Raw genomic sequence first — 12,435 nt, forward strand, 5'->3', positions numbered from 1 at the left:
TAGTAGGAGCGGGCTGGGAGGGCTTCAGGTAGGAGGTGTTTATGCTCAGCTTGAGGAACAGAGAGGTTTGGAATTAAGGGAGCCTCCTTTCAAGGGGAATGTGGGTGAAGAACCTGCAAGTTGGGAAAGTAGATGATGTATTTTTAGATTGTGTACCCCACAATCAAGTACTCCCTCCTCCTTGTCTCTCTCTTCTTGGCACAGAGATTCAAGACCGTGTACCCCAAAGTCAGATCTCCCCTCCCATTCATACTCTTGTGTGTGCTGCCTGCCTTTAGAGAGGCAGAGCGTTATAGAGAAGACATCTTCTAGTTCCGGATTATCTTAGTAGCATTTGGTATAAAGGTTGCATGTTCTTCCCCTTATCCTATCTCTAAGGAGGTGATGTAGGCCATCACCAGGTGCCTTTCTTGGTGATGTGCCAGCCATGAACCACAGGTGCCCACCCAGGCAGTGCAGGCTGGGGGTGGGGCAGTGTGTAGTAGGCACACCCACTTGATCAGCTGGACAAGAGGAAGCTTGCATGGGGGTGAGGAGTCAGGGATCACGCTGACTGTGTTCACTAGAGACAGGTGAGAACGTCATGTGTGGTAATCACTCATCAGCCCTGGAACACACTGTGGGTGTGTGGGCACAGGGGAGAGGGAGGAAGTTCCTGGATACTGTTTGTCTCCCTTCCCACAGGCTTTCACAAGGTCATGGAGAGCATCCACAAGGCCATTGAGCTGGGCTACCGCCCCGTGAAGGTGAGACATGCTGCTGCCACCAACTCCTTATATCCCCCCTCCCTGCAGCTCCTGCCTTCCTGCAGCTGCGGCCAGTGCAACTGCCTGGTCCACCCCCACTCCCTTCCCAGAGCAGCCAGCCTGCCTCTCCCTCCATGGAGAGAAGAGAGAAAATCAATGAGATTCTCCCAACATGGGTCCCTAGTAGACAGCCTGGCAGGCGCCAGACCCCCAGGCGCCAGACCCCCCCAAGGTTCTCCTCACAAAAGACAGTGGGAGACAGCCCAATGTTCCCACTGTCCCTGGCCAGGTGAACTGCGTGGTGATGCGAGGCCTGAATGAAGATGAGCTGCTGAACTTTGTGGCCTTGACCGAGGGACTCCCCCTGGACGTGCGCTTCATAGAGTATATGCCCTTTGATGGTCAGTGACACAGGAAGGGGTGGAGATGGAGGGACTGGGCCTGGGTGCTGAGCAAGGTAGGCAAGGTCTGGCTTACCCGTGGCACTGCTCACCCCAGGGATGACAGGAGGGGACTGACATACACCAGCCTAAGGTCATAACTGAGCATTGGTGGCTTCTCAGAGTCAGGTGTGGGTGGGATTTGATCCTCCTGTTTCAGGTAGAGCCGGGTCTTCCTGGCCAAGAGGCTGGAGAACTGACTCCTGTGCTGTTTGGGATGATAGGCCTGAGGGTCAGGGCCCCTTCAGCTCTGGGACTCAGAAGCTCCCCCATGACTCTCCCCATACAATATAGGTAACAAGTGGAACTTTAAGAAGATGGTCAGCTACAAGGAGATGCTGGACACCATCCAGCAGCAGTGGCCGGAGCTGGAGAAGGTGCCGGAGGAGGAATCCAGCACAGCCAAGGTTAGGGGACATGGCAGTGGGCCAGACCTGGAAAAGTCTGGGTCCCCACTCAGAGGGGAGAGCTGGCAGAGGCAACGCTGAAGTCAAGATGTGGCCATGTGATGGGACTGTTTAATCAGGAAGTGCCACAATGTCATCACAGCCATTTCATGGATGAAGAAGCAGCTTGGCTTGGGCAGTGTGGGGGGTTAAATAACTTGGTGCAGACCAAGTCTAGTAGGTGATGGAGGGTAGGAGGTGCTGCCTGCAGGTCCCCGTATTCCTGGAAGTTTCCTCTGGGGCAAGCCAGCCATGGGCCAAGAACTCATGCCTCCCACCAACCCCAAGCCCATACCAGTCTTCTGTCATCTCAGAGCCTTCTGGGCGACCTTCCCACTGGCTGCTTGGGGAGAGGGCTGAGGAGCGGGAGCCAGTGAGATGGGATGGGCCACTGGGTCAGCTCAGTGGTCCATCCCATCTCCCACTGCCCTCCTTTCACTCCCACCCCTCCACCCAGGCCTTTAAAATCCCTGGCTTCCAAGGCCAGGTCAGCTTCATCACGTCCATGTCTGAGCATTTCTGTGGGACCTGCAACCGGCTGCGAATCACAGCAGATGGGAACCTCAAGGTGAGAATCTCCTCCTGCACGAAGATCCCTGCCACTTCCATGTTCTTTTCTCTCCTCCCACCTGTACTCCCAGATTGGAGGAGAGACCAGTAGGTCACGTAGGTGGTTGATTCAATAGTGTAGGATTTGGTGAGCTCACAGGAGCAGGAAGTGAGGGTGAACTCACAACCCCTGTGGCACTATCACTTCTTCCCTCCCTCCCTCCTTCTCACCCTCTCTGTCTTCCATCCCTTCTACTTTGTGTCTCTGGAAGAAGGAAGTAACTACTGGCTTATTGGGAGCCCCTTTCCAGCATTCGGTTCTACCAGCGGTACCAGTAGGAGGGGTGAGGGATCAGTGTGCACTTTGCCTGGCTCCCAGTGTGGCTGGCACTTCCACCAGGCCAGGAGCTCAGCTCTAAAACCAGCATCCATTACTCCTATCTAACAAGCACATCTGTGTGTCCAGCCCTGTGGGGATGCAAGGGCCCTTTCCCTTGATGGTGTAGACATTCGCTGATAGGACCAAGGAGGTGATGGGTGGCAATGCCTGATTCTTCATCCAGTATGAACTCGGGTAGGCTGTGAGGGTGGTGGAAGAACACTGGGCCTCGGCCAGCCTTGAAGAATGTGTGGGGTAGGAAGGGAGAGTGCTCATCTAAGGTTCATACTGATTTGGCTAGGGCACATATGGGGAGACCACGTGGTAGAGGGCCCTGGTTCAGGACATGTTCTGTTGACAGCAGGGCACTGTGCAGGGTTTCTGAGCAAGGAGGAGATGTGACATTCGAGGATAGATATCCCCATTAGGTGGCCATTCTGTAGTGTTCCAGATATGTCAGAGTGTGAGTGAATGTGGAGAGGGGGGTCAAAGAGCTCAGTAATGCAGGCAGAAGGGGGAGAGAACAGCATTAAGGAGGCTACTAGGTCCTGGGAATTGATTTGGTTTATGGAGTAGGGGTGGTGGGGTTCAGATGCATCCAGTTTAACATCCAAAAAGAAGCCATCCAGAAGGTTATTGAAAAGATCAGGGGTGCTCAGTCAGGGGAACTTGAGGGATGGGGGCTCACTGCTCCAAGGCTGGGATGGGAGGCCACAGCTCAGGGCTGAAGGAGGTGTGCCCCCTTCCCACACAGGTCTGCCTCTTTGGGAACTCAGAGGTATCGCTAAGGGACTACCTGCGGGCAGGAGCCTCCGAAGAGGAGCTGTTGAGAATCATCGGGGCGGCAGTGGGCAGGAAGAAGCGGCAGCATGCAGGTAAGGGTGGGAGTGGGGAGGGCAGGGCTGCTTGAAGAGCAGGAGAGAGGTCCAGAGTGACGGGATGAGAGGGAGGAGGGGTGCTGGTGTGCTACCACTCAGTCCCTCGGTCCCATTCAAGCTCAGGCAATCCTCACTGGAGAAGATGAATAGCAGAGGCTGCATAGGAGAGAGAGGACCCCCAATTCTCCTAGGCTATCTTATTGGGGGGACAAGGTTCTGGGTGTCCACACACCACGCCCTAGGCTCATCATGCGTGACCTTGCAGTATACATGTGGGACCTTTTGTCAGGGTGCAGACAGCCCCATAGTCCCTGCAGATGCCCCCACAGCACGGGCACAGGGCTGCCAGGCTGATATGCCCTTCTGTTTGTTTCAATGAACTCTCCTCTCCCCACCCCTTTTTCTCTCCTCCCCACACTCTCCCCCCCTCTTTTTCTCCCCTTCCCTCCCTTCCTGTCTTTTCCCTGCTATAGGCATGTTCAATATTTCACAGATGAAGAACCGGCCCATGATCCTCATTGGTGGGTGATCCATCAGTACGTAACCACTCACCCTTGTCATTTGGGGGCCCTGTGGGGTGGGACCCCTGCCATTAGGCACCCAGCTCCTGCATTCCATCCTTATGTTCCCATCTTATTTCTCCTGTTCTTTCTTCACCCTTTCTTATTCCTTCAAGCCTTTACATTTCTGTTCTTCCTTGTCCTCAGCTCCTCTTCACTATATGCCACATAAATAATCATTCTGTTGCATCCAAAATTGGGGGAGGGGCTTCTCCAGATTTTGTGATCACCAAGTTGGCTTTTCCCTGAGCATTGAGCTTCTGGGTAAAGGAGAGATCTTTCCTTCAGCTCTAGAGTCTCTGAGTTTGGATCTGAGCCCCTCTACAGTATGGAGCACCCATGTGCATGATCTGGCCACCATAGCTCCTTAGTTGGTCTGCTGCTGTTCTTTGCTGGGCAGAGCTTGAAGCTGTTGGATAATAATGTTACACAGCCTTTCAGGGAAGAGACAGCCTTAACTTCCCTTAACTCTCAGGAACACACACACACACACACACACACACACACACACACGGCAGGTTTCACGTGCTTAGGATACTTCACACACCAACACCTAAACAGCATCATGTGTCTCTTACCCAGAACTGGGCTGGTCCATGAGGAGCACTAGGGCTGCTCCTGCTCAGTTAGAGCAGGGGAAGCCTGTCCCCTTGGTCACCCCAGATATGGACCCCTGAATTAGCCACTAGATAAGAAAGAAATGAGAGAAACTTGGGGGGGGGAGAGTTTCCTCCAGAGGTTAGGTCAGAGTAAGCCCAGTAGCCCAGAAGAAAACAGGCAGGACTCCACTACCTTTGCACATGAGCCACCCAAAAAAGGAGGACACTTCATTAAATGGGAGCAATGGCAAGCAGCCCACTGAGAGAAGAACTTTACATTTCTCTCTTCTCAACCTCCAGCATCACAGTCCTCTTGTCAGACCAGGCTTGACCCATGCTCACACACCTTTATGGCAAGGAGCGAGGACTGCCTGGATGGCTCTCCAGCAGGGAGGTTGCACTCTTGACACTGACAAGGCCGAAGGCTTTGAGTGTGATGGAAAGCTGGTAGTTGGGAGTCCATTTACTTCATACAGGACACTGGTATTCAGAGTACCTAGACTAATCTGGTTTCTGTAAAACCAAGAGTTGCTGAGAATAGGGGCTGATAGACTTCCATGGGCATATCAATCACTCGAGGATTTTGGTATTTCTGATTCTGGATGTCTGGGTATGACTCTCCATCTCCAGTGAGTTCTTGGATGTGCTGGTGCCACTGGTCCATAGACCAACCACCCTTTGAGTAACAAGAGCCTGCACGGTTCCCATGGCCCTACAGATCATTTGGGTCAGCCTGTCCATTTGTGTGTACCTTTGATGTGCTTGAGGGAACTTGAAAGATTTAAGTAGAATAAATTTAAATAGAGTAAATATTTTCCTTAGTATCGTGTCTGTATACTAAAGGATTACTATTAACTCTTCATAAAGAATGAGGATGAAAATTACTATTTGGTAATTTAGGGTAAGACCTAGCCATATAGTTTTCAGAGAATAAAGGAACATTGAGAGGTCATATGAACCAAACTCCAGCCTTCAGACCTTAAGTGCTTTATAAGACTTTAAAAACAAAGGTTTTGTGAAGAGGGGAGCCCAGGAGCAACCCTGCAGCACCACCGCATGCCGGTCAGAAACTATTGCTCTGTGCTTCACCTGGTGGGCTTAAGAAGGACTTTAAACTTGTAGGGTAGCCCTGCTGTCTGTGCATGTTCTATTTCGTCTCTTCTTGCTATGCATTTTGTTCTTTATTCTTCCTTCCCCATGTGAAGGACAGAACTGGAGGTGGGATAAGGAGAGGATGGGGGAGAAGAGGTGGGGAAAAGAATTAGCTTTTGAACTTAGTCTTTCTTCCTCTTTCCTTCTTGCCTTCCAGAGCTATTTCCGATGCTCCAAGATTCCCCACCAGCCGATCTGAACATTTCTTCCTGGGCCCCCCTCCATGCTTGGGGTCTGAGATCCAGAATGATTTTCTCCAATCAGATGGTGACTTTGTGGAAAGGATGTGGAGTCCCCCAGGCCCCTCCTCTAACCCACCAGTGGCTGGAGTCTGGCTCCCCTCAGAGACACTACAGTTCCCATGTAGACTCAGACACCAACTCTAAGTGCCTTAGCCCAGGGTGCCAGGCTCCTGTCACCCCCTCAGGACCCTTGCCAACCTCGGACCAACTAACCCATGTGGACTCAGAAGGACGGGCAGCTATGGTAGATGTCGGTGGAAAGCCGGACACAGAGCGAACGGCCGTGGCCTCAGCTGTGGTCCTCCTGGGGCCTGTGGCTTTCAAGCTCGTCCAGCAGAACCAGCTAAAGAAAGGAGATGCCCTGGGGGTAGCCCAGCTGGCTGGAGTCCAGGCAGCCAAGCTGACCAGTCAGCTGATTCCTCTGTGCCACCATGTGGCTCTGAGCCATGTCCAAGTGCAGCTGGAGCTGGACAGCACACACCATGCTGTGGTCATCGAAGCATCTTGCCGGGCTCGGGGCCCCACCGGAGTGGAGATGGAAGCCCTGACTTCAGCTGCTGTGGCTGCCCTCACCCTGTATGACATGTGTAAGGCAGTCAGCAGGGACATTGTGTTAGGGGAGATCAAACTCATTAGCAAGACTGGGGGTCAGCGAGGGGACTTCCATCGGGCTTAGAACTCTGGTCCTCTTTCAGCCATGGCCCAGCCAGGTTTAAAGATGGGATGCAATTTGGGCTGAATTCTTTTGATCCTGGTCACTGTTTACCAATGGAAGTCTAAGGCCATCCGTCCTACTAGGTCTGCTGCTAGATGACCTGTAATGACCTGTGGGCCTCCCTCATACAGAGGGGATGCCTAGGCCCTTACCTCTTCCAGGACTAAAGTCATGGGAGGGGTCGCAGCGAGCAGTGCTAGATAACAGAAAAATCACAGTGTGTTATTTATGGACTAGTTCAGACAGCTGGTTTCAGGCAGTCCAGCACATAACCTCTACTTCTCATTTTGGGTTTTCTCTTCTACTTTTCCTGGAGAAAGAATAAGGGCTCATTCAGCAGAGGAACCCACTCTGAGGAGGGAAAAGCACAAGCTTGCCTAAAGAATGTATCACTTCTTTCCCCCAAGTCTGTGAAGTCACGGCCCTGCCTGTCCATACTTCGCTACCACTGCTCCTTTCAAAGAGCCAGTAATCCTCCCCTTTTGCCTGGGTCTGGGCCCCATCAAGCTTGCAGGCTTTCGGCTTACTAAGTGCATTGTCTTGCCAGCTCCCTGTCCTCGACCCTCCTCCTCTTACACAGGATGCACACACGTGGGCAGCTGTCCTAAGGACTCCTCCCAACTGCACAGCCCACACGCAGCCCTGTGCACGGCCGGTGTTTGTCTGGAACATACCAGGGACAGAAGAGAGCTGAAGATTGCCTTCACCCCCACAGCGCTCAAATAAAGCCACAATGCCAATCTGGAGATGCAAGCACGACTGTGTCTGTGCAGAGGCCACCAAGCTGCCATGGTAGTAGGCGCATCCCTCATCCCCATCCAAGACCCACCCTCTTGGGGAAAGAGGAAAGGAAGAGACCCTGAGAAGCCCTAAGAGCATATTCTATGTATCAGCAGACTTCTAAAAGTTCATAGAAAAATGGAATTAAAACACGAGTTTATTTTGGTGTAAAAATTTTGAAATGCATATGTATTTTTCATATGATTTTTTTCCCATGAACTTTTTGAAGGTCCTGCTTATATCCTCCCTCCTGTGGGAGAATGTAGAGTGGGAGGCACAGAAATCTAACATCTAAAGTACAATTCTTTTGCCAGATGAGAGGAGGGTAGTGAATTCATTATTTGTGTCACCAGCTATTAGTGATCTAGGGGGAGGTAGGTGGAGACTCCTAGTTTTCAGCTCTCCAAACACTGGATTGGCCTGCTGGCTTCTCTACTGTGGGTGGGCTGCTCTAGGTCTCAGTGGGTCCTCAGTGGGGCCCTCTGCCTATTTTCTGCCTGCCTCCCCTCTCCCTATATCAGGCTGTCCTGGCAAATTTTAACAACCAGCTCTCTGGAGCACATAGCCTCCATGATAGAAGTGTCAGAATCCTGATGAATTTCAATCTACCATAGTATGGTGTCACATGGCTTGAAACATTCATGAAAATGTCAACAGTTCTCCTGGAGTTGGTGCATATTGGCAGCAGCACACTGCGGGCTGTGCCTGCTCCCCGGCTACCCCAAACCCACCCCAAAACCCCTCCTGGGAAGAAGGTATAAGTTTCACAGCAAGCTGGGTAGGGATGGTATGGATTTAATAATTTTTAGTATAACAATATATTCTTAAAAAAAAAAAAAAAAAGGTGCAGGTAAAAAGGACACTGTAGACTTTGTCCATGAGCCTCATTTGTCATCTGAGACAGCTGGTGAGAGCAGCCCTGGCAGGAAAGTGTCCCTGGTAGAGGCTGGAGAAGATGGTCAGGGTTCACTAGTTGCAGGGAATGGGGGTGGGGGTGGGAAGCCTGGACCTGACCCCTCCCCATTCACCTGAAGAAGTTTCTCTTCCCACTGCCCCAAACACATTTTACCTCCCTCAAAAGGGAAGAGGAAGTGCTGCTGCTGAGGACAGGTAGCATTAGGTCGACTGAATTTTACATCAGACACACAATTAGCTGTAGAAATTCACCTAAAGATGGCAAAAAGGGAGAGAAAGGCACTGCGGAAAACAAGACCAACAATCGTATTAATAGGCTTAAACGTCTAACATCTCACTAGCTCAGCCACCTTTGCTGAGTGCCAGCCTCTTATTGCTGAGTTGACCGTGACAGTCCATAGTCCAAGGCACTGCTGGAGTTCTGGCTACAATAGCATCTAGCACCAGAGCCACTGGCCAGATTCAGAGAATAATAAATAGAGAAGAAAACTTCCAAAGTGAGAAGGCTGGGTCCTGGAGCAATTTGTGTCCTTTGTAAACAGTTAAAACAAATGCTTTTCTGAGGAGCCAATGTGTTTTAAAGAACTTCCCTTAATCCTTGTCTTTCCTGGTGCATATCCAGTCTTCAATGGTGGTGGGAATGCCAGGAATTGTCAGTAGTGGAGCCCCTTGTGGATTAGGTTGACCTCAGCCTGACCAGTTTGGGAGACCTCCGGGGACAGTACCCACTACATCTCCATTATTCCAACGCCTGCTTCTTGCAGTGGGGCTCTCGACTGTGCAGATGAGTATAGCAGAACCCTCTGCAGCTGCTCTTCCTGGAAGCCTTCATCCTGCCTTCGCCTGGATTCCAGGATGTCCTCTTCACACCGTGCACTTGCTTAGATCCCTCCCACCAGAACACACCAGCTGCCCTCTCGAACCAACACACATGCTGGGCTCACCAACCCATTTCCTCCATCACAGCTACTATGGTCTCAACCCCAGGAAGCTGATGTAGAGGAAAGATAGAAGATAGGCAGCTGAAGAGTGCGCCTTGCCCACCAGTTCATCCACTGGCAACAACCCTGAGCCAGGTTCAAGAATATCAAACGAAGGACAAGAGGGCAGAAGGCTCAGGAGCTCATTGATGGTGAAAGTCAGGCAGGGCTGGTCTCCCAGAGGGGGAAAGGAAAGGGAGGAAGTTGCATTGGAAATAAGATCCTCAACAGAGGATCCTTCGAAGAAAGGAAATTTGTCTAGATGCAGCCATCCCACCTCCCCACCAAAGACAGTTCCATGTGGACAAAATAGAAGGTTTGAGTGGGAGGGAGGACCAGAATAGGCCCCTTGCAAGTCAGGCTGAAGAATCACATTGGGTACTGGAGATGGGGTTACTTCTTTCCTTGACTCCTTCAGGCAATGTGCTCCCCCAAGATAGGCAGCTCTATCCTCTTCTCCCCAGATTCCCCTACCTGCTCAGCTCTGGTCTCCTAGTTGGAATGCAGAAAGCAGCTCTAGCCCTCAAGACTCTCAAGAACCCATTCCCCAGAGCTAGCCTCAGCCAGGCACAAATGGTTCTGAGTGGTCTCCTGCAGGTTGGGCATACTGTGGAGACACTATAGCTTTTGCCCCAATGCTGGTGTTGGAGAAAAAGTGGGATCTGAGTGATTAATATTAAGTAGGATATCAGGGGACTTCTTGGGTGGAGCTAGGCATTCAATTGTCCTCTGGTGATGGGTATTGGGAACTCCTAGGTAAGATGTGAGGTCGCTGGCTCACTTCATGACAATAAGGGGGGGGGAGTCCCCTATGCCCAAGGCATGAAATATGGTGATTTATGAGGTCTTTCTTGATGCCCCTCCCTTACCAGGCTCATCAGGTACCTGGTAGTGAACCATAGTTGTGGGAAACCAAAGGTGAGTTTCCTAGATTGTGGTAGTAGCTAGGATGGAAGTGGGGAAGGAAGGAAGAGGGACTTAAGACATGCAAGAGAGAGGCCAACGGACTTATGATGTAAGAAACAGGCACTGCCACTGTCCTGATGGCTTTGGTCCCTGCATCATCCTCACAACTTTTTTTTTTTTTTCGTTCTTTCTGAAACATACCAGGGCTGATCTAGCTAGAATATATCATGCTTCTTCCATTTCCAACCAAGAGGAAAGCTCACCCCCAGATCAACATTCCATTGAGCCTCCTCTTGAGTGTGTGGGGGTGCTGAATTTCTTCACTCTGACTGTCAGGGGCCCACCCCCAACATCACTCTCTCCTGCACATGACTCTGGGCAAGGCACTTGGACCTCACCAGCCTAGATCTGGAATAGCAAAGTACCAACATGTGAGTACCCATGGCAGGGATGGACAGCAGGACCCCATAATCCTGGAGTTACCAGGCCATAGGTCTGGGGCCTGCCAGGGAATGATTCCCGGGGGCCTGAATGTAGAAAGAGTAATGTGAAGGGGAGGTGAAAGGAACCCCTTAAGATAAATGTGGGGAGAGCCTGGTCCAGCCACACGCAGCCCTCCACCCCAGGACCCAGCCCAGGGCTCTGAACCGAGCACCAAATTGTTTACATATCACCTCCTCCTCCACTCAGCCCCTCTCAGCCCATCCCCATCTCTCAGCTTCCTGCGTGGCCAGTCTCCCAGGTCAATAATTTAGCCTGTTTATTGCTCGCTCCCGGGTGACTTCCAGGGCTTGGCTCCCTGATCGCTTGCGGCTGCGCTTCAGCTTGCATAAGTCCTTGTCGAAAACTTCCCCGGAGCGCAGGGCCGACACCAGGTCGTCGAATTCGCCTCCCTCCTCCAGCGTATTGCCTGCAAGGACCTTCCGTTGCCGCTGCCACCGCTCACGCTCCCTCTGTTCCTTCAGCTGGAAGGCAGTGTGGGAGGGAATGAAAGGCTGGGCCCTCTAAGGACAGTGTTCTAAGGCTAGGGAGCCCCCCTCAGTCCCGCTCACACATGATCACTCTTCCAATTGGGGGATGACTCCTAGGCTATAACCGTGAGGCTCCAACTTACCAGATGGCCCCATTCACCTCCCTCCCAGGGTGTCCTGGCCTCTCTACCTCACACCGCTCTCTTCCCTCAGGGTGGGAAGATGTTTCTCTTTCTGGGGCTGACCTCATCCCCTACAGTGTTCTTCCATCCCTACCCTCCTTGTACACACCCAACCACTCTTCTTCCAAATAGTACCCAGCTCAGACCAACCTCTCTCCCCTCAGTTCTTTCTCTATCCCCAGGTCCAGCCCAGCCCTCTCACCATGGCTTCCATGCGTGCTCGCCGCTCCTCCTCCTCCTTTTTCCTCCTCATGGTCTCCAGGTCCTGTCGAGCCTCTGAGAAGGACTGCAGGAAAGTGTCAAAGATGCCGAAGAATTCGTCTGGCTGCATCTTGCTCTCATGCTCCCCAAAGTGCATTAGGGCCTTGGCAAACTGTTGAGGACGGAAATACAGTTGGTGAAGAGTCACACCCATCCACATTGGGCTTGGCCCTTGAGGTGTGCAAGGTTCTAGTCATGGCAGAGCCAAGTGTGAGGATGGGGACTGCTAGCATGGGTGTCAGGACTATAGAAGGCAGGGAGATTCCTCGTGTCATTGAGAGTCAGGACAAGACTAAGGTGAAGACTGATAGAGAGTAGGTTGGGGATTGAACTGGCTGACAGCCTGCCTCAGAGCCACCTCTGGTGTAAGTGTGGGACCAGAAGGTATAGACCTTGGGATGCTTTTTCTAAGGTCAGGAACTGCCTGGTCAGAATGCAAAAGAACCTCATAAATCATCTAGTTTTGGGGTTAATTATTTAATCCCTCTGTGGCTCAGCTTCCTCATCTATAAAATGGGCACAAAATAGAATGTACTGGATGCTCCTCTACCCTGTCCACTTTCACCATCCCTTCCATCACTCTTCCTGGGGGGCCCTTCCCACTCTCCACCTCCTATAACTGCAGGTGGGCAGTGTCAGGTGTTCTGAGGGGACTTACAAGGTCTAGTGAAATAATTTCAGGTTATTCTACTGCCTCACAAGGAGTGGTGTCTAACACTGAGGCACCAGAAAGA

At 51.7% G+C, this 12,435-nt stretch overlaps 2 protein-coding genes across 3 annotated transcripts in view; one reads left to right on the forward strand and one right to left on the reverse strand.

The window, feature by feature from the left end:
• Nucleotides 1-7,454, forward strand: part of MOCS1 (molybdenum cofactor synthesis 1) — a 29,077-nt gene extending 21,623 nt beyond the window's left edge. Inside the window, exons 5-11 of one of the 2 annotated variants that reach the window (XM_006148606.3) lie at nt 685-746; nt 1,036-1,147; nt 1,481-1,593; nt 2,090-2,200; nt 3,315-3,435; nt 3,912-3,959; nt 5,907-7,454. In XM_006148606.3, the coding sequence (XP_006148668.1) occupies nt 685-746; nt 1,036-1,147; nt 1,481-1,593; nt 2,090-2,200; nt 3,315-3,435; nt 3,912-3,959; nt 5,907-6,667 (1,328 nt within the window). In that variant the 3' untranslated portion in view covers nt 6,668-7,454. Of the gene's footprint in view, nt 1-684; nt 747-1,035; nt 1,148-1,480; nt 1,594-2,089; nt 2,201-3,314; nt 3,436-3,911; nt 3,975-5,906 lie in introns of both variants that reach the window. The other variant, XM_006148607.3, reaches the window with a different exon arrangement.
• Nucleotides 7,455-8,326: 872 nt separating this feature from the next.
• The window catches only part of DAAM2 (dishevelled associated activator of morphogenesis 2), a 104,246-nt gene continuing 100,137 nt past the window's right edge, over nt 8,327-12,435 (reverse strand). The window contains exons 24-25 of the mRNA XM_027771923.1: nt 11,643-11,813; nt 8,327-11,252 (exon numbers count right to left, since the gene is read on the reverse strand). Coding sequence (XP_027627724.1) covers nt 11,031-11,252; nt 11,643-11,813 — 393 coding nt within the window. The 3' untranslated portion in view covers nt 8,327-11,030. The remainder of the gene's footprint in view (nt 11,253-11,642; nt 11,814-12,435) is intronic.

This window comes from Tupaia chinensis, unplaced genomic scaffold, assembly GCF_000334495.1.
Source record: "Tupaia chinensis unplaced genomic scaffold, TupChi_1.0 Scaffold000238_1, whole genome shotgun sequence".
Lineage (NCBI taxonomy): Eukaryota > Metazoa > Chordata > Mammalia > Scandentia > Tupaiidae > Tupaia > Tupaia belangeri.